This window comes from Ictalurus furcatus, chromosome 10, assembly GCF_023375685.1.
Source record: "Ictalurus furcatus strain D&B chromosome 10, Billie_1.0, whole genome shotgun sequence".
In the NCBI taxonomy this organism is placed as follows: domain Eukaryota; kingdom Metazoa; phylum Chordata; class Actinopteri; order Siluriformes; family Ictaluridae; genus Ictalurus; species Ictalurus furcatus.
The window spans coordinates 28196571-28222683 of NC_071264.1; the positions used below are offsets into that span (position 1 = coordinate 28196571).

General features: G+C 40.6%; 1 protein-coding gene across 2 annotated transcripts in view; it reads left to right on the forward strand.

The window, feature by feature from the left end:
- LOC128613381 (CSC1-like protein 2) overlaps positions 1–25894 on the forward strand; it is a 61234-nt gene extending 35340 nt beyond the window's left edge. For both annotated transcript variants that reach the window (XM_053634089.1, XM_053634088.1), the window contains exons 6-24: positions 1286–1323; positions 3394–3536; positions 5957–6008; positions 6173–6281; positions 7466–7536; positions 7938–8018; positions 9827–9950; positions 10414–10547; positions 10672–10809; positions 11672–11825; positions 12869–12975; positions 15226–15312; positions 15948–16013; positions 16740–16902; positions 17218–17323; positions 18732–18899; positions 18992–19107; positions 19306–19383; positions 22193–25894. In XM_053634089.1, coding sequence (XP_053490064.1) covers positions 1286–1323; positions 3394–3536; positions 5957–6008; positions 6173–6281; positions 7466–7536; positions 7938–8018; positions 9827–9950; positions 10414–10547; positions 10672–10809; positions 11672–11825; positions 12869–12975; positions 15226–15312; positions 15948–16013; positions 16740–16902; positions 17218–17323; positions 18732–18899; positions 18992–19107; positions 19306–19383; positions 22193–22378 — 2121 coding nt within the window. In that variant the 3' untranslated portion in view covers positions 22379–25894. The remainder of the gene's footprint in view (positions 1–1285; positions 1324–3393; positions 3537–5956; positions 6009–6172; positions 6282–7465; positions 7537–7937; positions 8019–9826; positions 9951–10413; positions 10548–10671; positions 10810–11671; positions 11826–12868; positions 12976–15225; positions 15313–15947; positions 16014–16739; positions 16903–17217; positions 17324–18731; positions 18900–18991; positions 19108–19305; positions 19384–22192) is intronic.
- Positions 25895–26113: the final 219 nt, after the last annotated feature.

Sequence of the window (26113 nt, forward strand, 5' to 3'; positions counted from 1 at the left end):
GAGGAGTGCAGGACTGTTCAAGAGTACAGGTGTTCCTATTCTTCTTAAAATTGCAAACAGAAAATTGTCTTGTGATTTTTTTTATTTATTTATTCTTAAAATAAATTCTTTCTTTCTTTCTTTCTTTCTTTTTGCGTTTGTTGCATTTCTCGTCCTGGACGCTGACGCTGTTCCATCTCTCTCTCTCTCTCTCCCTCACTCACCCCCCCCTCCCCTCCATCTTGCTCCCCCTCACTCTCTCCCCCTCACTCTCTCCCCCTCACGCCCACCTTCTCTCCCCCCTCTCCATCTTGCTCCCCCTCACTCTCTCCCCCTCACTCTCTCCCCCGCACTCCCACCCTCTCTCCCCCCCTCTTCATCTTGCTCCCCCTCACTCTCTCCCCCTCACACCCACCTTCTCTCCCCCCTCTCCATCTTGCTCCCCCTCACTCTCTCCCCCTCACTCTCTCCCCCGCACTCCCACCCTCTCTCCCCCCCTCTCCATCTTGCTCCCCCTCACTCTCTCCCCCTCACTCCCACCATCCCCCCCCCTATCCATCTTGCTCCCCCTCACTCTCGTTCCCCCCTCCCCCTCCCTCTCTCTCCCTCTCTGTCAGTCTCTCTCCCCCCCTCTCTCCCTTCCCCCCCCCCTCTCCCCCCCCCCCTCTCTCTCCGCTATCTATTAATTCCTTCACAGACGAGTGATCACGCTCAGAACACACTTTATATAAAGTTTATATGACCTAGCATTTATCTAGGACCCGACGTCCTTCCTTCTCCTTCAGCTCTGTGCATAAACCATGTTGCTGATGATCCTGCACTTTCCACATTTGCTGATGAGCAAAAAGAAAAACGCGTCGTGGCTGAAAGCAGAAGAGAATTCCTCAACGGGGAAAAATAAGAATGAAGAAGCACTTTCAGTTCCTTACCCGGCAGCTGAAAGTGCTGAGTAATTGTGGCACAGATTGTGGATGTGGAGGTTCTGCGGAGAGCACAGTGACGTTTCTCTCCAGCGTGACTGGCTCTCTTCCACTAATCCTGTTCCTGCAGCCGATCTTTACGCGGTCAGTGCGGGCCACGACCACGACTCCTCACTGGTTAATTACCGTATGCCTCGTTCTCGCCCTCGTTGGCGAATGAATAATAGCAGCTCGGTGCTTTCTGAGGCTTTGATTGTTTTGGTGCTAACGATCATGCAATGTTTCTTGTCTTCTGTGTGAATTGTTAATGCTCAGTTTGTTTGCACACATGCACGTTTCTTTCCCCTCACGGTCGTAGTTCACGTTTGTATCCGCTCTTCCCGCAGGGCTTCTGCTCTTGGTTGACGGCCATCTTTCGAATAAAGTAAGTGGCCCCTTTTTTTTGTGTTTGTTTGTTTTAATGATGTCGAGCATGCTGTTAGTGACCGAGCCAGCAGCGTGGCTGCTCGTCTCTTCATTTTGCGGCCTGTCTGTTATTATTCAGAGTTTTAATGCACAGCGCGTTGGTAATGCGTTTGGGTTTAATTGACATTCTGCAGTTTTTAGTGGAAAGATTTTGTTCAGAAAACCATTATTACTGTAATTATTAAAAAAAATACAATTTACCAGATGAAAATCGTTAATCGCTTCGGCCATCAACATTTTAATAATGTTCTTCTGTCTTTTCCTCCTTCTTCTCCTCCTCCTTCTGTCTTTTCCTTCGTCGCCCTCTTTTTCCTTCTTCTTCCTCTTTTTCCTTCTTCTTCTTATTTTCCTTCTCCTCCTTCTTTTCCTTCCCCTCCTTTGTCTTCTTCTAATTCTTATTTCCTTCTTCTTCTTCTTCTTCTTCTTTTCCTCCTCCTCCTCCTCCTTCTTCTTCTTCTCCTCTTCTTCTTCTTCTTCTTCTTCTTCTTCTCCTCCTCCTCCTCTTCTTCTTCTTTTTCCTTCTCCTTTCTCTTTTCTAATTCTTCTTTTCCTTCTCCTCCTCCTTCTTCTTTTTCTTCTTCTTTTCCTTCTTCTTCTCCTCCTTCTTCTCCTTCTTATTTTCCTTCACCACCTCCTTATTTTCCTTCCCCTCCTTCTTTTCCCTCCCCTCCTTTTGTCTTCTTCTAATTCTTCTTTTCCTTCTTCTTCTTCTTCTTCTTCTTCTTTTCCTCCTCCTCCTTCTTCTTCTTCTCCTCTTCTTCTTCTTCTTCTTCTTCTTCTTCTTCTTCTTCTTCTTCTTTTCCTCCTCCTCCTTCTTCTTCTTCTCCTCTTCTTCTTCTTCTTCTTCTTCTTCTTCTTCTTCTTTTACTCCTCCTTCTTCTTCTTCTTCTTCTTCTTCTTCTTCTTCTCCTCTTCTTCTTCTTCTTCTTCTTCTTCTTCTTCTTCTTCTTCTTCTTTTCCTCCTCCTCCTTCTTCTTCTTCTCCTCTTCTTCTTCTTCTTCTTCTTCTTCTTCTTCTTCTTTTACTCCTCCTTCTTCTTCTTCTTCTTCTTCTTCTTCTTCTTCTCCTCTTCTTCTTCTTCTTCTTCTTCTTCTTCTTCCTTCACCTCCTTTCTCTTCTTCTAATTCTTCTTTTCCTCCTCCTCCTTCTTTTCCTCCTTCTCCGTCTTTTCCTTCTTCTCCTTCAAGCCATTGTAAGACGTGCTGAGAAAGAAGTTCAAAAGTTTGTATTCCCCAAAGGAAAGGATTAGAAAAGGGAAATACATTAGTTATCCAGTTTCAAGCGTGAGGATCCACAGGCTAATCCGAGGAAATGTGATTTCACTTGATCATGATCATGACAGTAATTTATTTGAAGATATTCTTTCTGAGATATCTTCTTTAAAAAATTATAATAATAATCATTACAAACTGACCGGAAGCCGCTGATTTGAATGTTTTTAAAGTTTGTACGTAATCGCTTACGTTGTAAAATGTTTTTTACAGATTTAAAAACAATAATAAAAAAATTTACCCCGTTTCAGTGTTGAATATTTTGGTTTGTTTATTTATTTATTTATTTATTTAAAATAAAAAACAATTGATGCAAAAAATAAAAATCCAAAAATCTTTTTCTAGACATTTAAATAAAGTCTCATCAAATTTGCTATCTCTTAAATAAATGTATGTATTTATTTCCATTTTCTTTTGTAACGGTGATGTTTTGCTGGCCGTTAGTTCGCAACCCCGTGCATCATGTCGCGTGTTGTGTATGACGGAAATGTCCATGAGAAAGAGACAAACCACGTGACGTTTCGCTCGATAGTATGAACGTGGAGTTATAAAGGCAGGATGAGCAAATCATTTAGTTCTAAGGACGTGCAAAGTTTTGCGCTTCACCGTGCTTCAACTTACTGCAATAAGTTGATTAGCAGAATTAGGTTCAGCGTGACGTAATTTGATAAGCTAATCGAGTTATGCCGCAGTCAGAGTGTGCTGGTTATTACCAGAGAGGAATTGAACTGTGTGTGTGTGTGTGTGTGTGTGTGTAGGGACGAGGAGATCCGTGAGAAGTGTGGCGAGGATGCCGTGCACTACCTCTCCTTCCAGCGGCACATCATCGGGCTGCTGGTGGTGGTGGGCGTGCTGTCTGTGGGCATCGTCCTGCCTGTTAACTTCTCCGGAGACCTGCTGGGTGAGTAGAGCGCCGCTGAGAGGACACCGGCTCCCTAAAGGCACGACATTTCAGACGTGAACACAAGCAGATCTTCTATATTGATTACCCTGCTTTCACACTAGGTGGGGCATAGTGGAGCACTTCCCAAAAGATCCGAAAGCGATCAAATCCAACGTGGACGTACTCGGTGGGTGAATCCGAGCGTAACGATGTGTGTAATCGGAGATGTTTGACTGTCGCGAGAGAGAACCGTTTTCAGGCGTTTACTGGTATCCGATTTCTCCCGGGTTAACTCGGGCTGCGTACGGTGATGTCGATCTAAACGCCGTCTAATCACACGGCGCTCCTCTTCATTTCCCAAGCCAAAGCTCAGACTCTTCTTTGCCATATTTAGACTAAATGTTGAAAAATGAACAACTGGTGAGTTAGCCTGCGCTAGCTAGGACGAGCTTTCTGAAGGAAATCTGACTAATCCCGCCCACTAATCCTGTGGTTGTTTTTACTTGTTCGTTATGTTTCCTTCAAAATTTTAAAGGAAATAATACTTGAACCTGAAAATAATAACATATTTTTGACTAAAGATAAATGAATAAGCATAATAAACAAGCTTCATGTCTAATTTCCTTCTCATGTGACTTTTTTTGTTTTGTTTTTTTTGCGTCTCACGAGAGCCAATCCCAGTGCAGACCTCTACTCTGTGGTACCGTTGCTATGGTTACGTTTTGTATGCCACTTTTATTTCATAATGCTTTTTTTTTTTTTCTTTTCATAGGCTGTTCATTTGTCCTGTTGCTGCTTGCTGTAACCCTTTACAGAACCGTACGAGCTTCTATCGTTTTCCCGAATCTTCTAGAGAATTCCGGGTGTTTCCGAGGCGGTCGAATTTGCTTACTAGGACCCCTCTTTCATTTCGGTCTAATAACCCGCGACCGTCTCCGGACTGAATGAGTTTAGGCGGTGGAGCGAATGTGTGCCTCAGCTGCAAGCCGCTAACCGCTAATGAGCTGGCGTTAGAACTCGTGCTCACCCTGTTGACGTCCTCGTTTAATTCTCTGTTCTCTGTGCCCTGTCCTGTAGTGCAGCTAGCTGTAGATTATCATGTGCTAGGGCTTAACCTCTGCAGTAATGGGATTGTACTTGTCGGTGAGTGGGATAATTGGGAGACGGTTGAAGGTATGTCGAGAGAGAGAGCGAGATTTCACAGAGGTGGGATGGAAATGGAGTGAAGAGAGCCGAAGAGACTATTTTAGAAGAAACTATTTTAGTCGGTTCTGTATTATTCATAAGTGTTTGAAACATCAAACATCTTTTTGATCATTTTTTTTTCCCCCTCTGAAAATCAGGCCTGTATATATTTACTGGGGTGTTTTTTTTTTTTTTGTTTTGTTTTGTTTTTTAATCCTTCTCCATCTCACAGCTTGTTTTTTGCAGAAACCACTCGCTCGTCATTAATATTCATAAAGCAGACGCTCGATGTTAATGGCGAAAACCTCATTAATAAAACGATGTATCAAAGAACACTATGCTTTGCATGTGCACTGCTTCTAGATCTTCAGGCTTCTGTTTCCAGTTATTCTTCCGACCCGGTGAAAACCTGATCGTTTTTCGGCTTCATGCCGGAGTCCTGCGTGTTTTGTAGCTGAAAGGGTTACCAGTGGGAGTCTTGTACACATGCGTGGTGTATATTTATACACCACATACTACACTAGAACAAATGTGTTTATCCTCTAATATTGCTGCGTGTCTATTCCATGCTGCGCTCGTCAGGCCGCGTTCGGTATTCAGTTCAAAAGCTACGTTAGCGTTTACATGTGCACGGTACTCGAGCTGATTTTCCTGAGCTCCCTATTCGAATTATGCAAATGACCTAAGAATGTACTTCACACCTTTTGAGGTTGCTCTATATATATATATATATATATATATATATATATAATATATAATATATATATATATATTGTGTATGTGTGTGATATATACATACATTGTGTGTATATATATATATATAATATATATATATGTATGTGTGTGTCTACATTATTATATATTTATATATCTCTACAGACTCATTTTCTGTCTCTGTATCTTAATATTTTTTTCTTTCGTTCTTGCTATTTCCTTTCTCGATCTTTATTTGACAGCTTTTGGTCCCTCATGCCATGTCCCGTCTTTCCCTCTACAGAACTGTCTCTATTTCTATCTCATCTCCTGTTATCTCTTGTCTCTCATGCTCAGTCATGATCCCACCGTGTTGGTGTTGGTGGTGGGGGTTTTTTTTTTTTTTGTTTCCTCTGCAGCTCGTTTATTACTAATTTAACGTTCTTTTATTGTTTTTTTTTTTAAATTATTTTTATTGTTGTACATCTGAATCCAGATTGTTTGTGCTGTACCTCTGTGATCTAAACACGACTTTTCTCCTTTCTGTCGTGTTTCATCAGAAAACAATGCATACAGCTTCGGCCGCACCACAATCGCGAACCTGAATTCGGGGTGAGAGCGTGCACTTTTTTTTTTTTTTTTTTTTTTTTTAAATACGAGTGACAAATCATTTTAGAATACTGGGATAGAGTATGTTTAGATATGACTTTACATGTGGAACGAGATTGATTTCTTGACATGAAGCCTGATGTGTTTCGGCTCTTGTCGTCCCGCAGGAACAACTTGCTGTGGTTGCACACATCTTTTGCGTTCCTGTACCTCCTCCTGACCGTCTACAGCATGAGACGCCACACCTCGAAGATGCACTACAAGGAGGACGACCTGGTACGTTTTTCATTCATTTTATTAACAACAGGAATACAGCTTCTCTATGAAACCACCTACTGTTAATGCTCAGTGTAGGACAGGAGCTGTGGTAGATGACTTCCAGATCAATCTCGGTTTGTTTAAACAGTAGGTCTCCAAAAAAAAAAAAAAAAAAGGAAGAAAACAAAAGCAATGGATGCATTAAGAGCCGGGGGGTGTAAACTTTTGAGCAGGATGATTGTCTTCTGAGAAACATGTAAATATTTTATGTCGTTCTAAAGGGCAGTGAGGTGGAAGGTGGAGGGGGAGGGGATACGATCTTCAAACAAGATAATTTACTCCAGTCATCCTGTTCAAAAGTTTACACCCCCCCCCCTTTCCCCCGGCTTTAAATGTACCGTATTGCTTTCTTGAGCGTCAGTGATCGTTTGCACCTTTTGTAATAGTTGTGTACGAGTCCCTCAGTCGTCCTCGGTGTGAAAAGATGGATCTCAAAACTATATAGGGCTCGAATATGCAGGAGACGCCGGAGAAGTAAAGAATGTGTAGGACCCGGAGGATTTTTCTGAAGAACAGTGGGCAGGTTATCTGCTCAGGACAAACAAAAGGGACTCATGAACAACCATCACAAAACATAAAAGCAGTCGTTGATCATCCAGGTAACGACACACGGGATTAAGAATCGAGCGTGTGTAAACTTTTGAACTGGTTCATTTGTGTAAATTCAGTTATTATTGTGTCTTGTGGACTTTAAGTAAACGTCAGGGCAGCACTAAGTAAACACAATGCAGTTTCTATGATCCTTATTATTATTATTACTATTATTATTTAAAATGAATAACAGATTCGACAAGGCTTATGTAAACTTATGACCTCAACTGTATATAAATATAATATTATGTAGATGTATTACGGCAGTAGTGTGTATATTGGAGCAGTTGACTCGGATGTTCGGGCTGTATGAAAACCTGCTGTGGCTTACAACCGAGTGCATTCTCTCAAGAATCTGTCCTTAATGAAATCTTCACCCGAGACTGCTGCGTATAGAGAATGTCTCTTGAAATATGGATGAAGTCTGTCTATAGCACTGACCTACATTCTGCCGTCAGCGTCTCGCAGTAGAAAGATGCTCTGTAGAGAAGCAAAGATGCTGAAACTGCTGACTCTTATCTCTCTCTCTCTCTCTCTCTCTCTGGTTACAGGTGAAACGCACGTTATTTATAAACGGCATCTCGAAATACGCAGAGGAGGTCCAGATCAAACAGCACTTTGAGTAGGATTTCACTCTCTCTGTCTCTCATCACGTCTATAGAATGAACCGATGCATCATGGTGTCGATTCGGCTCTCTCGCAGCTCTTCTAACCGCTCGGACGTGACGTGCCTGCGATCGGGAAAACTACATCCGCGTTTGAAATCGTGCGACCGGCGTGCAAAGCTGGCAGGAATAATCGCACCTATTATTTATTTATTTATTTATTTATTTATTTATTTATTTATTTTAAATGACCCCAAGGTGCGGTCTAGCGTTTAAGGTTTAGCGCTTCTGTCAAACGCGGTTAGTTTCCCGAGTCGTTCGGGCCGATTAGTCGAGCTGGCGTTTGAGTCGAACGCGCGTGTTCGGAGCGCTGCGATCGCACACGCTCGTCTGATTCTGTGACGTCTCGGTTTTGCAGGCAAGCCTACGAGAACTGCGTCGTGCTGGAAGCGCGCATCTGCTACAACGTGGCCAAACTCATGGCTCTCAACGCCGAGAGGTACACACTGCTTTTAATTCTACAGAGTCAGCAATCAATGGTAGCGTCTCAGACAGGGGTTCCTCATCTGATCCCATCTTGGGTCACATGATTGACCCCCTTACTTCTTTTTGGGTTTTTTTGTGGCAGGATGATGGGTAGCTACTGAATTGCTTGTGGATGCATTCACACATATTTCTTTATCATAAAGTGTCTTCATTCTATAGAGTTGAGTAGCAGTTTAAAAAAAGATAAGGTGACGAGGATGAAGCTGGCTTCTTCTTCACCGGCTTTTTCTTCTTTATTCTTTTTGTTTTGTTTTGTTTTGTTTCCAATTTCTCCCTGATTCCGATTCCGTTACCTCTTCATTATGAAAAGGTCTCACAAATCTGACAACTCTGCATAAAACTAAATATAATATACTTTCAACATGCTTATTGTGAAAAAAATATTGTGAATGTTTGAGACCATTGCGTATGAAAATAAGTAACGTATTATAATATTAAGATCATAAAAATGAAATCACTGTAAATTAGATGATAAATGAGAGAATTAAAAAAAATACTCTACGGTTAAATTTCTCATACTGAGTATTCCTACAATACATTGCAATTATCTTCATATGAAATTGTCAGATTTTTGGGACGTTTTGAGAATGAGGAGATGATGGTTTAGGAAATTGTATGTGATTTTTTAAAAATTTTTTTAAAAATTTTATTTAAGTGCGCTTCATGGCACCATGTACACACACGCGAGAGCAGCTGTTTAAGCTGCTGCTCGACCGGATGGAATGAAGACACTTGTACGATAAAGAAATGCCTGTGAATGCATCTCCAAACAATTCAGTAGCTTCAGTAGCTCCGCTATTAATTGGGGTGGGCGTGGTTAACTTTTAGAGTACCTCCCACTCCGGTATCAGCTGATGAATAGATATTTAAGATGACTGTCTGTCTCAGAAGAAGACCCCCTTAAAAGTGTAGTACAAGTCAGAAGCAGAGAAGGGGGGGGGATACTGCGTCAGAAGAATCCACAGATTAATTACATCTAAAATGAATTTTGATCATTTAATATTTTTCTTGTGGATTTTATTCAATTTATTTGAAACGTGTGGCATAAAATGAAATCCATATTTGTTGAACTCATTTAAAATGAGATTTTGGTTATGTATCTTGTGTGTGTGTGTGTGTGTGTGTGTGTGTGTGTGTGTGTGTGTGGGTTGGTTTTTTTTATTTATTTATTTATTTATTTATTTATTCTGTGTAGTTTCTATATCCAGATACAAAGCTAGAGTCCTAGCTAGCGAGAGTCAAAACAAGTTGCAACATCTGTATGCAAAAATAAGTACACAAGGTTAAGTAGATACAGCAAGATATAAATACATTTTTAAAATCTGGGAATGACTGATTTACAGAAGAAAAAAAAATATATTTACATGTATATAATCTTTTGCTAGGATTAGTTTTAATGTTTTTATGTTCTATTTATTTATTTATTTATTTATTTATTTATTTCGTTCCATGACTTGCTCCTGGATTATAATATTGTTCTTTTGGGAAAAGAAAAGCAAGAGTGTCTTGTATTTATCTGATTTACGAGACAGAAGGAACTGATGAACACACAGCCCAAGTGCTAAGCCAGGAGAAGCGATGTCTTGCCAAGGGCTTATTGATTTGTGTGTGTGTGTGTGTGTGCGTGTGTGTGTGTGTGTGTTCTAAATGAGCTGGGCCTACTGATGCACTAATTCTGACTGACTAATCCATGAGAACAGCAACAGAGCTCTCTGGTGGCCTTTATGTATTGTGTGTGTGTGTGTGTGTGTGTGTGTGCAGGAAGAAGACTGAGCGTAGTAAGAAGTTCTTCACAGATTTGCAGGCAAAGGAACACATGCCCACCATGATCAACCCCAAACCCTGCGGCCACTTGTGCTGTTGTGCCATTACAGGCTGTGAAGAGGTGAAGACCGCGCGCTCTCTCTCTCTCTCTCTCTCTCTCTCTCCCTCTCTCTCTCTCACACTCACATTTTTACATCCTGACATGTTCACCGAGAATCTACACAAGTCAAAGAAAGGGAGGGAAAAAAGATTGGTTTATTGTAACACACTGCATACTTATTAATCCTCTTACGCACTACATAAACACTGATCGCGTTGTAACACACCGCATACACGCTAATAACACTAACGCACTACGTAAACACCAATAACAATGTACACACACACGAATAGCGTTGTAAGACAATGTATACATACTACTATTAGCTTTGTAATGCACTACACACACTGACGGCATTGTAACACACTGACGACGTAATGACGCGGCGCTCTGCGTGCGCGCTAACGACGACGCGGCGCTCTGCGTGCGCGCTAACGACACGTGCTGTGTAGTATTGTAAAGACTATTGACACGTCTCTTACAGGAGGAAGCGGTGAGCTACTACACGAAGCTGGAAGCGAAACTTAAGGAGGAGTACCGGAAGGAGAAGGAGAAGGTCAACACCAAACCTCTGGGCATGGCTTTCGTCACCTTCCAAAATGAGGCCATGACTGCAATGTGAGTGACCGTAGCATGCGTCAGTGTTGTTTTTCCCAGCCGTCCTTCAGACGCCCGGGTCTAATGAATTTATTGACGTCCAAGATTGAAATGTTGATCAGCGGTGTGAACTTTCTCTCCGTAGAATCCTGAAAGACTTTAACGCGTGTCAGTGTCAGGGCTGTGTGTGTCACCAGGAGCCACGTTCTTCTCAGTTCAGCGAGAGTCTTCACATCTATAACTGGAGCGTGACCTACGCTCCCGACCCCCAGAATGTGCGCTGGTGAGCCCTGTAGCCACTTCACACACTCTTCATACACGCGTCCAAAACACTGGGGTGATTTTCCGAGGCGGTGCAAGGAAGTGCCTGGAGCACCAAGACCGCTCTTATCGTCCTACAAGATTGATGATGAAATAAAACATTCGTTTTCCTATTGAATATGATATGATATGATATTTACTTTTAATCACTCACCGTACGTTTTACTTGCATACAGTTGCGGTCATAAGAATTTACACCCATCGTCCTGTTCAAAAGTTTACACCCCCCCCCGGCTCTCAATGTACCGTATTGCCGTCGTCTTGAGCGTCGTTGAACGGGTGCGCCTTTTGTAATACTCGTGTACGAGTCCCTCGGTGTGAAAAGATGGATCTCGGCATCATATAGCCGCCGTTGGAAAGGGCTCGAATGTGCAGAAGACGCCGGAGGAGTAAAGAATGTGCAGGACCTGGAGGATTCTTCTGAAGAACAGTGGGCAGGTTATCTACTCAGGACAAACAAGGGCCTCGTGAAGAACTCTCGCAAAACATAATGTCGTTGATCATCCAGGTAACGACACACGGGAATAAGAATCGAGCGTATGTAAACTTTTGAACTGGTTCGTTTGTGTAAATTCACTTATTATTGTGTCTTGTGGACTATATGTGAACATCTGTTATTTACAATTAGCTTATTCAGGGCAGGACTAAATAAACAGTGCAGTTTATATGATTATGATGATTTATTATTTTTGCATATGGGTAGGTTTTTAGCATCGCAGCGTTAACAGTCTTCGCTGGAATCATTGCTGTTCTGGCGGAGAACCAGTCCTACCTCTGCTGTGTTGTTTTACAGTGTTTTCTGAGCATTCTTTCGGTTTCTGCAGGGAGCATTTGTCTCTGGGAGGCGTTTCGTGGTGGATCCGCTGCTTAATCATTAACTGCATCCTCTTCCTATTGCTCTTCTTCCTCACAACCCCGGCCATCATCATTTCCACCATGGACAAGTTTAACGTTACCAAGCCAGTGGAGTATCTCAATGTAAGCCTCTACCTACCCTTCATTTTATTGAACATATATATATTATATTATAAAACCTGTCAAGTTTTTGCATCAGTTGTTGATTTTGCTCAGTGACAAAATAGCAACATACAGTATATAAACTGTGTATAAGGTGTCAAGTCCCTTTCCTCAAAATTCACATTTTTGGCTTCACTGCAAAAATAAAAAAAATAAAAATATTATATAAATTCGCCCATATTCAAGGTTACGTTCACTTGCTATGAGGTTATTACAAATTAAATTTCAAATTAGTCAGCCTGTTTTTAGCAGCTTTTACTCATTTCACGCTTAAAATTTTCTTATTCCATTCTTTCTGGGGGGGGGGGGGGGATGATGTCGGCCCATAGAAATAATACTTTTTTTTTTTTTTAAGCTTGAAATTAGTACAAACGTCTAGGCTTAATAATTATATATTTGTTCTGTGATCTTATAATGGTTATAATAATAATTATAATAATAATAATAATAATAATAATAATAATAATAATTAAAGCTATAATATCCAGTGACTTCGGTCACTTAGGTTTTAGTGACCGGAGACATGGCGCCCAATGCGTGGTCCTATTTCTGAATAGTTAGAGTGCTTAACGTGCCGACGTTTGGCCGAACACCAGCTGTGATGTGAATTGTGCACTCATCAACCGCTCGTAAATGGCTGAACTCTTCTTAACTGTGATTTTTAATTTTTTTATTTATTTTTTTCCTCCTATTCATAATTCTTTCGATTTTTAAAGAAACTGTAGTGGATGACCAGCATGAAGTCCAAATGATTGTTCTTTAATTTGTGTTTTGATGAAACTGAATGGTAATTAAAAGCATGACTCTGCATCGCATGACTCTCCATCTATCTATCTATCCATCTATCTATCTATTTGTAGCTCACCTTACATAACACAGTGGTTGGCAGGAAATCGGTGTAATGCGAGAGATGGAGGCGAACGCCTCAGAATTAAAACAGTGACTCATCTTGAGCAAGGGTTTATCTGTTAACTACCACTCCGCTGTCTTTCTTTTCCTTTCAGAATCCCATCATCACCCAGTTTTTCCCCACTCTCCTGCTGTGGGCTTTCTCTGCTCTCCTCCCCACCATCGTCTACTACTCAGCATTTTTCGAGGCCCACTGGACCCGGTATGCACACTTCCACACTCCACTAATGCAAAGAGAGGTGTTGGATGTCCGTAATAAATAAATAAATAGATAGATAAATAAATAAAATCTGCAGTGATGTGAATTCTGATATGCTAGTCACCATGGACGCTAAGCTTGTTGTCATGGTATTATATGCGCATGTCATGGTTTTCAAAGATCATCTCGATTGGGAATGACTCCGGCATGCAGAGGCTGTTTGTAGGTGTTTCGTTGGAGTCTTCTTGCCACAGAGGATGGAGTTTAGAGACCAGCGGGCTACGATGGATTTGATTAATTTGTTGTGACATTATACAATATTCCCTACTGTAAAAGGGGCAAACTAGAGAGTTTGAGTTTATGAAGGAAAACTAGACCTGTTTTGGTGAAAATATGGCATAAAACTTGTAGTAATGACAAAATGTAACAGTAACCCATAGCAGTCCATCTCGATTTTGTTATAGCAGTGACTGCCGTTACTGGACTTTGCCCTCAAAATAATCTGTAATTGTCATTATGTACTTATTTAGGTGATGGCTTGAAATGACCAACGTTACCAATATTACCAATATCTCGGTGTGTAATAATCAAATGAACATCTATTTCAGATTATTTTAATTAGCTACGTTGGCCTTCTTTTAGGGCAAAATACAAGATTGCATTCACGAATATGCAAAAATATCTTGCGATCATACTTCTCACTGGTTTATATCATTATAAAACAATTATTAGGATATTAAGCGTATGTATAGACTGGCTTTAAAAGATCAATTTGCTTCTGGAAATAAAGTACGTGCTTGGAATATCCTAATCGAGCAAGAAAGTTTCCCGCTTTCAATTGAAAACGTGAATAGATATTTATTTATTTTTTTTAAATTAAGCTATTTATTATTTTTGTTATATTGTAATCTTTATAATGAGAACTATTAGATAATTTCACATATTATATATATATATATATATATATATATATATATATATATATATATATATATATATATATATATATATATATATAAAAATTTTTTTTATACTTACTATGCTAGCATTATTGGCAGTGCAATGCAATTCGCATAGACTTGAGATTTTTCACCCAAGACACGTCAAGACTGTATTTTTAGTTTAAGTTCATGCTTAAAATTGTCTCGTTCTATGGTGAGAATTTTGCTTATTTCAAACACTAAAAATAAGCAATAATTATTTGCCAATAGAAGAAACTTATTTCAAGCTTGAAATTGGTCAAATGTTAGAAATATTAGTAATATATTAAATATTCTAATATTTCTTTTTTTTGTAACCATTTAACGAGAACTATTAGGGCGAGGGGGAAAAAAATCATCTGTAATTAGTGAAGATGTCAATTTTTGCAATGTACTGAAGTACAGTTGTATTCAGACTCTGTATGACCAATATATACACACAGTGACGAGATTTCGACACAACGTTGCACGAGTTCACAATGTCTTTCGGCAATAAGTGTCACAAGGTTACACGAGACTCCACGGCCGCACGTCCGGATTTCAGCAAAGGTTTTTTACAGTCGGATGACTAAGACTTGGCTGATGTGCAGAATGTTCAGTTCGCAGGAATCAATGAGATTGTACCAATCTGCAGTTACTTAGTCGCAAATTCTAGATCGTTTTGAAGTACGACATTTACATTGATCGTGTAGTAAAACATGCAACTTCTTTAAAATAAAAATAAAAAAATGGAATTAATTTGAAGTAATGGATTACAATTACTTTAGAATTACCTTGAGGTAACGAAGCACAGTTACAAACGTGGTTCCATTACGTTGAAGCAACAAACTAGTACGATTACTTTTGAATTCGAAACGGATATTTACTTTGAAATAATAAGGGGGGCAATTAGTTTTTCCACATAGGGCGATGGGTGTTGTATTTCGTTGGAAGCTCGAAAACTTTTTAGTATGCGAGATGCACAGAAACACAAGAAATCCACAGCACTGCAAAAATGACTTGCCGAGTACGATTACTTTTCTTTTAACGTTAAAGTAACAGTTATGTTGCTTTCGCACGGAAACGAAATCGGGGCGTCTCTACTTTAACTTGAGTGAAAATTTTGAAGCCGTACTTCGACTTTTTTTTAATATTTAAATGCACTTTTATTGAGTAAACAATTTAGCACGCTTCGACGGGGATTAAATGAGGACGTTTAGTGCAGGAGACACTTTTTAAAAATGAATAAATAAATAAATAAAAAACGTGCTCCTTTTGTACGCGTGTGTTTTAGGTCGGGAGAAAACCGGACCACCATGCATAAATGCTACACGTTTCTCATCTTCATGGTCCTTTTGCTGCCATCTCTGGGCCTCAGCAGGTAAAGCTGGCTTTCTTTTTCTTTCTTTCTCTCTCTCTCCCTCAGAAAGCAGACATTTTGAAGATTAAACGCTAATCACTGGGATCTGCGAATCCACTCGTGTATATGCAAACGCCGAGAAGGTTGTATTGCTCGAGTAACCTCGTCGGTTGTTTATGGAAACGCCTTGAGCGGTGGGGTTTGTAACTAAATAGACAGGTTTTTATTAAAGGGCGTTTTAAAATGGTTCTCAAATATAATTTCAGTTAATGTAGTCGTTCGTTAAATCCCATCCGGTCAGTGAGGCAATTATTTCCTTACTTTCTAGTTCCTTCAGTAAATCAGTCCGAGCTAAAATTAGCGAGCGTTAGGCTCCTTAAAGAGCTCGACCTCAGAAAGGCTCACCAAATGACTTCTGACACTAAATGACACTAAATCAAGCCTTAACTTTAACTTTCAGGTTATGATTTTTATTTATTTATTTATTTTTACTTGGATTTGATTTTACATTGATTTAACATGTAGTTGCGGTGATGTAATACAGCCGGTACATTTATTCTGGATTTTTTAATTTACTTATTTATTTTGAAAGGATCATGTGGTTTCCATCAATGTGGAACATTCCAGAAAATAAATTTTGGCTTTACTGTCCACAGTCTGGATGTGTTTTTCCGCTGGCTGTTCGACACGCAGTTCCTAGCCTTTGCCGCGGTCCGATTTGAGTAAGTAAAATGATTTGTAGCATTTCCGTATACACACAACGCTCATTTGAATGTCAGTTTTGTGTTGTTTTTTACACTTGTTGGAAACAACTTTTGGTTTAAATCTTTTCGATACTTTTGTTTTTAATTTATTTATTCATTTACATGTGATTCATTTACATGTGATTCATTTACGTATGATTCATTTACTAATCTGCTTCTCTTTAAATCCAGTTTTAGACTGTGATATTACAAAGGTCTTTCCAGATTATTACTTGCGACACTTTTTTTTTTTTTGATACTTTTATATAAAGACGTATTTGTTATACGTACATCGCAGGGCAAATGTTTGTAACCGCCTTGTTTTTTGGGTCGGTTTTTTAATGGACTAAAGGGAAATTCCATACTCCTAGAATATTAAATGTATTTTTTTTTTTATTTTAAGTATGTTTCATCATCGTTTAATAAACCTTTAAATAGTGTAATTGTCGGCAAACTGCTGTGGTAAAAGAGGGAAAAATCAATTTAAAAAAAAAAAAAAAAAAATTTATTAAGTTTCCTGTACCACAGCACCCCCAAGTGTTATCTTTTTGCATTTAGTCCTAAGGGTATGCAAATTTTGTACACTACACCGTGTATACCTTTCTTGTATTCGTTCTTGAGGCGTTCAGGATAATAATAAAATAGTAAAAGATTATAATTCAGGTGTGCAGCAAAACATTCATATTTCCCTGTCCTGTGCTGCAGGTGCGTCTTCCTCCCTGATAACGGAGCGTTTTTTGTGAACTACGTGATCGCGTCTGCGTTCATCGGGAACGCGATGGATCTGCTTCGCATTCCGGGTCTTCTTATGTACATGATCCGTCTGTGCCTGGCTCGATCTGCTGCTGAGAGACGCAATGTCAAACGGGTATCTCACACACACACGCACACACACACACACACACACCACGAAACATTTTTTTTGCAGAGTGACTAACTACATCTTCCTCCCTCTCTCTCTCAATCTCTCTCGCTCTCTCTCTCTCAAGTCTCTCACATTTTCCAATTCGATAACAATGGGGTTATAAACTTTTGCCCACAACCATGTATACACATTTAAATATGTCCGAACACAAAGAATGAAGCAATACAGAGACTAAAAGATTATAAAAATGAAGTGTGTGTGTGTGTGTGTGTGTGTGTGTGTGTGTGTGTGTGTGTGTGTGTGTGTACGACCTTGCAGCACCAGGCCTATGAGTTTCAGTTCGGTGCAGCCTACGCCTGGATGATGTGCGTCTTCACTGTCGTCATGACGTACAGCATCACCTGCCCAATCATCGTGCCGTTTGGTGAGTCTGCCCCGCCCCCAAACACTGCAGTCCATTCACAAAAAAAACAGAGGGAATAAGAGTAGGGAATTAAAGTGGTCCATTTAAAATGGAAAGAATGGAAGAGAGATAAAGGAAAGAACTAGAGTGTTCTCTCTCTCTCTGTGTGGGAGAAGGACAAAAAGGTGGAAGAAAAGGTAATGAATGAATATTGTTGCACGTTTGGAGGACGCCACCTGCTGGTGAGATGCTGTATGTGTGAATATAAGCACCTGGGATCGAATCATTCACGCACGTGTCTGTGTGTCTGTCTGTAAATGTAGTCTGTCTATGGTGAATATTCATTCACAGAAACCAGGAGATGGTGACAGAAAGGAATAGCTTTATCCCTCCACCTCCCTGTTGACAGCATGATGCCTTCTCACCACACACACACACACACACACACACACACACACACACACACACACACACCCCTCTCCTGTTAGCAGTATGACTCATCAGGTTGTTGCGGATTTAGCTCTGCATTAAAACAGGACGCAGCAGGTTGTGCGTTGAAACGGTGATGACGACAGCGTTGAGCAGACCTCACGCCACCACATGACACCACCGTTGGGCTGCTAATCACAAGTTTCACTGCACTGTAGAGTGCGATAGTTTGCACGCCTTTTGAAACAGGAAATTTGATTTCGTTTTGAATTAATTTGATCGTGTAGATGTTCCTGTATTATTATCACAAGCGACAAAATGGTCAAATAGGTTTAGATATGTTAAGATCTTAATAATGGGGCGGAGTAGGGGAACGAGCAGCTTTCGGTTCCTCTCGGTTCCAGGAATGCCGTCTTGCTGGAAAGCCCAGACACTGGAGACTCCTTCAATAAGTGTCTCCTGACTTCATCGTATCGACAAAGCCAGGCAGCCAGCCATCCATTTTCCATACCGCTTATCCTACACAGGGTCGCGGGGAGCCTGGAGCCTATCACAGGGACTTGGGGGGGGGGGGCACACCCTGGTCGGGGTGCCAACCCATCACAGGGCACAATCACACACACATTCATACACTACGGGAAATTTGGAAATCCCGATCAGCCTACAGTGCATGTCTTTGGACTGGGGGAGGAAACCGGAGCACCCGGAGGAAACCCCCGAAGCACGGGGAGAACATGCAAACTCCGTGCACACAGGGCGGAGGTGGGATTCGAACCTGACCCCTGACCCCGGAAGTGTGACGCAAACGTGTTCTCCACAAAGCCACCGTACCCCCAGTGATAAATTGATTGTTACTATAGAAACAATAACGTATTAGAATGAACGCATATTAACCCGTGCTTACGTCTAGACATATCTGATGGTCAGTAATTCTGTGTGTGTGTGTGTGTGTGTGTGTGTGTGTGTGTGTGTGTGTGTGTGTGTGTTTGTTTGACCGCAGGCCTGATGTACATGCTGCTAAAGCATCTAGTGGATCGCTATAACATGTACTACGCCTACCTGCCCTCCAAACTCGACAAGAAGATCCACTCCGGAGCCGTCAATCAGGTGGTGGCCGCGCCCATCCTCTGTCTCTTCTGGCTACTGTTCTTCTCCACTGTACGCACAGGTGAGGAGCTGTGTGTGTGTGTGTGGTTGTAGCACGAGTGTCTGTACGTGTATGGTTTTTATGGTCAGTACAAACAATTTCCCTCTGGACAGGTTTCGTGACGCCGACGTCCATGTTCACGTTTGTGGTGCTCATCATCACCATCGTGGTTTGTCTGTCGCACGTCTGCTTCGGCCACTTCAAGTATCTCAGTGCTCACAACTACAAGGTACTAGTTACGCCACTAAAGGTACGCCCTCGCTGGCCCTAGAGTAGAGCGGCTAGCGCTGATGGAGTGCACGTACTCATCCCCAGTGTGTGTGTGTGTGTGTCTATCTATCTCTCTCTCTCTCTCTCTCTCTCTCTCTCTCTCTCTCTCTCCTTTATTTTCTTCTTTTTTTTCCTCCCCCCCCCACCTCGCTCTCAGATTGACACTAAGGACACCGAGGTGGACGGCATGGAGAACGGACGTCCGGCGCGCTCCTCACCCTCCAACAAGTCTCCGGCAAGTCCCCCGTCCTCCCTGCTCATTTCTTTAACCCTTACGATCCGTTGGTGTCATAATGACCCTTTTTGGTTTTTTTTTTTTTTTTTTTTTTTTTTTTTTTAACAATTCTTACTAAAAGTAGAGTTTCTCTAATAATCAAGACAAAAAGCTATAGATTTTAAAATGTATGTAAACGGCTGTAATATCACAAGTAACGACATGGTTCAATGGGACGTCCGCTTGCTGGCCACTTTATTAGGAACAGCTGTAGAGCCAATCATGCAGCTGCAGCGCAGTGCATAAAATCATGCAGGTACAGGTCAAGAGCTTCAGCTAATGTTCCCTGTGACAAACTTTCAAGGCGGGCAAGGGGGCGGCGGGAACCGGCTGAAAATAAACACAAGTTTAATAATGGACAGAATGTAAACATAAAACACAAACATAACACACGGTGCACAAGCATGCGTCCATCTCTCTCTCTCGCACTCTCTCACAGCCACTCCTTTATGTCTCTCTCTCTCTCTCTCAGCCACTCCTTTATTTCTCTCTCTCGCTCTCTCTCAGCCACTCCTTTATTTCTCTCTCTCTCTCGCTCTCTCTCAGCCACTCCTTTATTTCTCTCTCTCTCTCTCTCAGCCACTCCTTTATTTCTCTCTCTCTCAGCCATTCCTTTATTTCTCTCTCTCTCTCAGCCACTCCTTTATTTCTCTCTCTCTCTCTCTCTCTCTCAGCCATTCCTTTATTTCTCTCTCTCTCTCAGCCATTCCTTTATTTCTCTCTCTCTCTCAGCCACTCCTTTATTTCTCTCTCTCTCTCTCTCTCAGCCACTCCTTTATTTCTCTCTCTCTCTCAGCCACTCCTTTATTTCTCTCTCTCGCTCTCTCTCAGCCACTCCTTTATTTCTCTCTCTCTCTCGCTCTCTCTCAGCCACTCCTTTATTTCTCTCTCTCTCTCTCTCAGCCACTCCTTTATTTCTCTCTCTCTCAGCCATTCCTTTATTTCTCTCTCTCTCTCAGCCACTCCTTTATTTCTCTCTCTCTCTCTCTCTCTCTCAGCCATTCCTTTATTTCTCTCTCTCTCTCAGCCACTCCTTTATTTCTCTCTCTCTCTCTCTCTCAGCCACTCCTTTATTTCTCTCTCTCTCTCAGCCACTCCTTTATTTCTCTCTCTCGCTCTCTCTCAGCCACTCCTTTATTTCTCTCTCTCTCTCGCTCTCTCTCAGCCACTCCTTTATTTCTCTCTCTCTCTCTCTCAGCCACTCCTTTATTTCTCTCTCTCTCAGCCATTCCTTTATTTCTCTCTCTCTCTCAGCCACTCCTTTATTTCTCTCTCTCTCTCTCTCTCTCAGCCACTCCTTTATTTCTCTCTCTCTCTCAGCCACTCCTTTATTTCTCTCTCTCTCTCTCTCTCTCTCTCAGCCACTCCTTTATTTCTCTCTCTCTCTCAGCCACTCCTTTATTTCTCTCACCCACTGATTAGCCAAATCATTACCAGGTGTGTGTTGTCACAGCCTGGCCACTCCCTACTCCTCGTCATACTCACATCAAACATCAAAACAGTGGACAAAGTGTGATCTCTGTGACCTTAATTGTGGCATGGTCGTTGGTGCCAGATTGGCTGATTTTGAGTATTTCAGATACTGCTGATCTCCTGGGATTTCCACACACGACAGTCTCTAGAGTTTCCTCAGAACATTAACTGAAGCTCTCGACCTGTAACTGCCTGATTTTATGCATTGTGCTGCCGCCACGTGATTGGCTGATTTTAGATAGCTGTATAAATGTGCATGTGTACTGGTGTTCCTAATGAAGTGGACGGCGAGTGTATGTTAAGTAGTCCGTGGTGGAAAGTGCTTCTTTACTTTGTTAAAAAATAAATAAATAAATAAATAAAAAGGCAAACCCAATTACCACCCGTGACCCGTTGTCCATTAATCTCACTCTTCATACAAGTGGGGAAGAAATAATGAATCGCATGAAATATCTGTTTGAATACAAATGAATATGAATGATGTAATATGTTGAGGAGTTGAAAAACCCTAACCCCTCCCCTAACCTCAACATTCGTAACTTGGATATAAATCGAGTCGTGTAGATTGTTATAAATGTCTGACCAAACAAAGTCCTAAATTCAGTTAAAATTATTTACTTGAGTACAGTTAAATGTCGACTTATAATAATAATAATAATAATAATAATAATTTTTTATATATATATATATATATATATATATATATAAGACTCGACGCTGAAATTCCTGCTTCACTGCTTCAGCGACCAGTGTAAAAATTTTAGCAATGCAGAGATTACAAACTGCAGTTTTGTCGTCATTCCACACAAGAGACATCTTTACGTACAGGACAAAATCGGTGTTTTCCCGCCCTCTTTTGATTGACAGGATTGATTGACAGGCCCTGATCATCGGATGTTTCTAAACTATACCGATTATTGGCCGATACGTCAGCGCAGCTATTATTTTTATTTATTTATTTATTTATTTATTTATTTTTCTGAGAAGTAAGCAGTTGATATAAAAATAGAATTTATAGTCCAATATTTTGAGGGTAATGGTGAAGTTGCTCAGTAGTATAAAAGTACTGAAGTTTAAATATTGTTGCTCGTGGTTAATAACCCTCATGCGAACTGCTAAATAGTTGATTAGCCAGCTAATAAACAAGCTAGAGTAGCACTTCTTGATTGTGATACGGTAACGTGTCCAAAACCATTTTTTTTGTTTTTTAAATCTAATTCAAACTTTAACCCTATCTAAATGCTAGCATGTAGGATTCACCCAATAATTTTTTTTTTCCCCACTTCCTGTTCTGCAGCAGCAGATGTACATCGCACAGGTTCTGCAGGACCCGAACTGTGACGAGACGGGCGGAGGCAGCGGAGAGGACGACGGCCAGGGATCCTCGCAGGACGAGGAGATGATCAACGGAGGCAACAGCCTGAACGAGGCCGATTTCCAGTCTGGGGAGGACAGCCTCATCGCCAACGAGGTCCGCCACTAACGCCAGCACTGATGGAGAGAAAGAGGGAGAGAGAGAGAGAGAGAGAGTGTGTGAGAGAGAGAGAGAGAGAGTGGGGTGAGATGGATGGCGTGTAGTGTGGACTGAAGGTGTACCAGAGATCCATGCTTAAGCTTTCCACATGTTTGTGCAAGCTGTGTGTCATCTCCATCATGAGCAGAGCTAAGTGTGTAGGTTCTTGAGGAGTATGCCGCTTCAATGTTCACAACTCCTCTCGCCAAAACCACCGCAGTCGAATCAAGCACCAACATCAAGCACAAACTGCATGTATTGAGCATACATTCACACACAAGCGTTATTCCTGATGTCTGTTTTTGGACTACATCCAGGTAGACCGTTTACACACTTGGAATTTGTGTTGTAACAAACTGGTCGTGCAAAAAAAAAAAAAAAAGAAAAAAAAAATCAGTAAATTGTGTGTGATCATCTCTATCAAGGAACGTGTATTTATAATGATTTTTTTTTTGCTTTTTATTTATTGAATTCAAACTCTCCCTGAGGAGAAAGGAGAAGCCTGTCAATGCAGCTGAATGGAAATCCACAACTAGACACAGATCTACTACAGTAACTCATAAGTGGTCGAGCGTTCGTGAAGGGTTTCCAGACACATCCGCGACACTTGGACACGGATAATCCACCTCTGAAGAGGGGGGGGAGGGGGGGAACAAAATGAAAGAAAAGGAGGAAGAAAAAAAAAAAAAAAAAGAAAAGTCCACTCATCTCTAGAAGAGGAGCCAGGTCTGTGGATTTTGTACTACAGTAACTCATCTCTCTCTAGGACTTGATCTCCGTCATGACATTCCACACTTAAAAAAAATAAAAAAAATAAAAAAAAAAATAATAAAAAAAAAATTTAAAGTCATCTAACCGCTAGTTTATAGAAGTAGTTCCTCCTGAAGTGGGTTTGCTTGCTCCGTCTGTCTTTCTTTACCCAAGAGAACTGATTTAAGATCATTCCAAAGCACATGTGCAATAGAGAAGAGCTCGGAGACGAGATCGCAGTGCCAGCCTCCTCGTTCTAAGACTTTAAGTCAAGAAGTCGTCATCGATTGACATTTTTTAAATTATTATTATTATTATTATTATATAAGGTTCTATCTGGTGGATAATGCTATAAAAGTAAGTCAAGCTCTTAAGGGGTTGAAATGTTTGAATTTATAAAGCTATTATCTAATGGTTTCTAATAAACAATCTAATCATCTTGATGGATGGATAAATAAATAAATAAATAAATAAGGCAGAAAACACTTGGGGAGGACATGCTGTTCTGGGAAATGATTCAACACCAGGGTGGTTAGTTAGTCACCACCTCAAAGTTGATTGTTTTCCTGTAACGGCATGTCTCCTAAGTGCGTTCGTCTTATACCACGGCGATTTTGTTTGTGGCAGGAGAGCTACAGTAGGTTGGGGGGGGGGGGGAATGCAATTAAAAATCCATACAGTATAGTCAGTCCATACGTAACAAACTCTCATGCTAGGTGTTCTTCAGTCACCAGTTATGCTGGCTAGTTCTGTTTATTAATCACATTGCATGTAATGTCTTTAATGTACTGTTTATTTCAGAATGTTTTACTAAAATGTTCCTTCTCCTCAACATCTTCGAAACTGATCTCTTCTCTTCTATTAGATATAGATTAATACAGGATGGATTTTGATTGGCCGTGACTGCCTGTTGTGCATTCATCCGGGATGATGATGATGATGATGATTGGCTGGCAGATAGATCCTTATAAAAGTTTATCTGCAAGGTTTTTTTTTTTTTTTTTTTTCCCCCAGGTTTTTATTTTATTTAATTTTTTCATATCACATGAAAAACTAATTCAAATAAAATAAAAAAAAATAACACCACAAGAGAACTCCTTTTCGAGTTCATATTTCACCAAAATCCCAGATAGAACTTTATAACGCTGAGCTCACAATATGATGACTACTTTTTTTTTTTTTTTTTTTTTTCGTTTGTTTGTTTGTTTGTTTGTTTTTGTTTTTTTCAATCTTGTACAAGATTGACATGTTTGTGATCTCACATCTTGGAGTTCAAAATATGTGAAGGTTCCTAGAGCAGAAGAATCCATTAGGCGCTACGTTGGCATCTTGATGATGCGTTTTTTTTTGTTTTGTTTGTTTGTTTGTTTGTTTGTTTGTTTGTGTTGTATTTTTTGTCTTGTTTTGATTTCACCTTAACTACCTTAATAGATGTGTTTTTATATGTTCTTAAACACACACACACACACACACACACACACACACACACACACTCCATCACGTTGAGCTGTTCGGGTTTAGTTACGGAGTTGAAGAGCCGCAGTTCCAAAATGAACCGGAAAAGTTCCAAACCTGTTCATTTTTGTTTGTTTATTTATTCATTTATTCATTTTTACTTCCCTCAAAACTAGAGTCCTCCTGATTTATTGCTGGTCATCGATCACGTGCTCGTGTGTCATGTCCGAAATGGTTGTGAAGTGCTAGCCAAGTGAAGAATCCCAACTTAATTGGCAATTGTGCCACACAACTGGATTTCACCCAAGAAACTGGGTCAGAACCACTGACTTGCATCTTCCGATTTGTTCAGAAATTTTCCAAAATTTCAGATGGTACACAGATTAAAATCTAAATGGCTGGATTATTGGCCAGCTTTTGACCTAGAGCTACTTTTATTAGTACAATGTGAAGGAAATTGAGGAAATCTGATGGTACGGCTCCGTAAATGTGGGTTCCTTCTGATGAAAGCCTTCATTTATTTCGCTTTGTGAATGGAGGGAAAAAAATGCATCGAAAAATAAACAAGACTTGTCTTTAGCACCAGTAGATGTATACGTAGGCTCAGTGAGGCGGGGCGGAGGGTTAACCTTCATTTTTGTAATGCAGTGCTTGGCGAAGTGCGTTATAAGAGTGTGCGTTCATAAACTTTTTACCAAACCTAGAAAAGCTTAGAAAAACAACAATAACCCTGAACTGCAACTTGTCAAAAGTTCTAGTGCTATGTCATTTATTTTGACTTTCTTTTATATTGACTTTTTTTTTTTTTTTTACTAATTTATTTCAAGGTAGTATTTATTTTACCGTAATATCTCGTTCTTTTGAATGAATTACCCAGAATAATGACTTATCTTATTATCGTGACATTATTTAGACTCCTAACTGTTAAATTGCCGGAATTCCCATGCTCATGGTGCTCATATCGATGTGTACGTATCGTATCGTGAAATGAATTCCACTAAAGCGATATCTGGCTTGCTTACTATACGAGAAACGGCATACGGAATAAGAACACTAACCTAATGCGTTGAATAAATAAGTCTTGGTGCTAGATTGTGGGGTGTTTTTGAATATTAAGTTGAAATGACGAGTTACTACTCCAAAACAATCGTTGAAATAATATTGTGCTTCGAGGGTTTACTCCGTGTACTCTGGTTTCCTCCACCAGTCCAAAGACATGCGTTGTAGGCTGACCGGCATTTCCAAACCCCGTCCAGGGTGTCCCCCATCTCGTCCCCCATCTCGTGCCACGACTCCCCGCGACCCTGTGTAGGATAAATGGTCAATAAAACTAGAGTTCTGTCAAAATAACATGATGATAAAGACATAATATCTTGACATAATGACATGATGACGAAGTTGTTTTCAACTTATTTCAATTTAAAATATTTTAAGTTCAAAAGTCAAAAATAATGGCGTATCTTAAAATAAAGAAGTGGAAATAATGGGTTAATTTCTCGA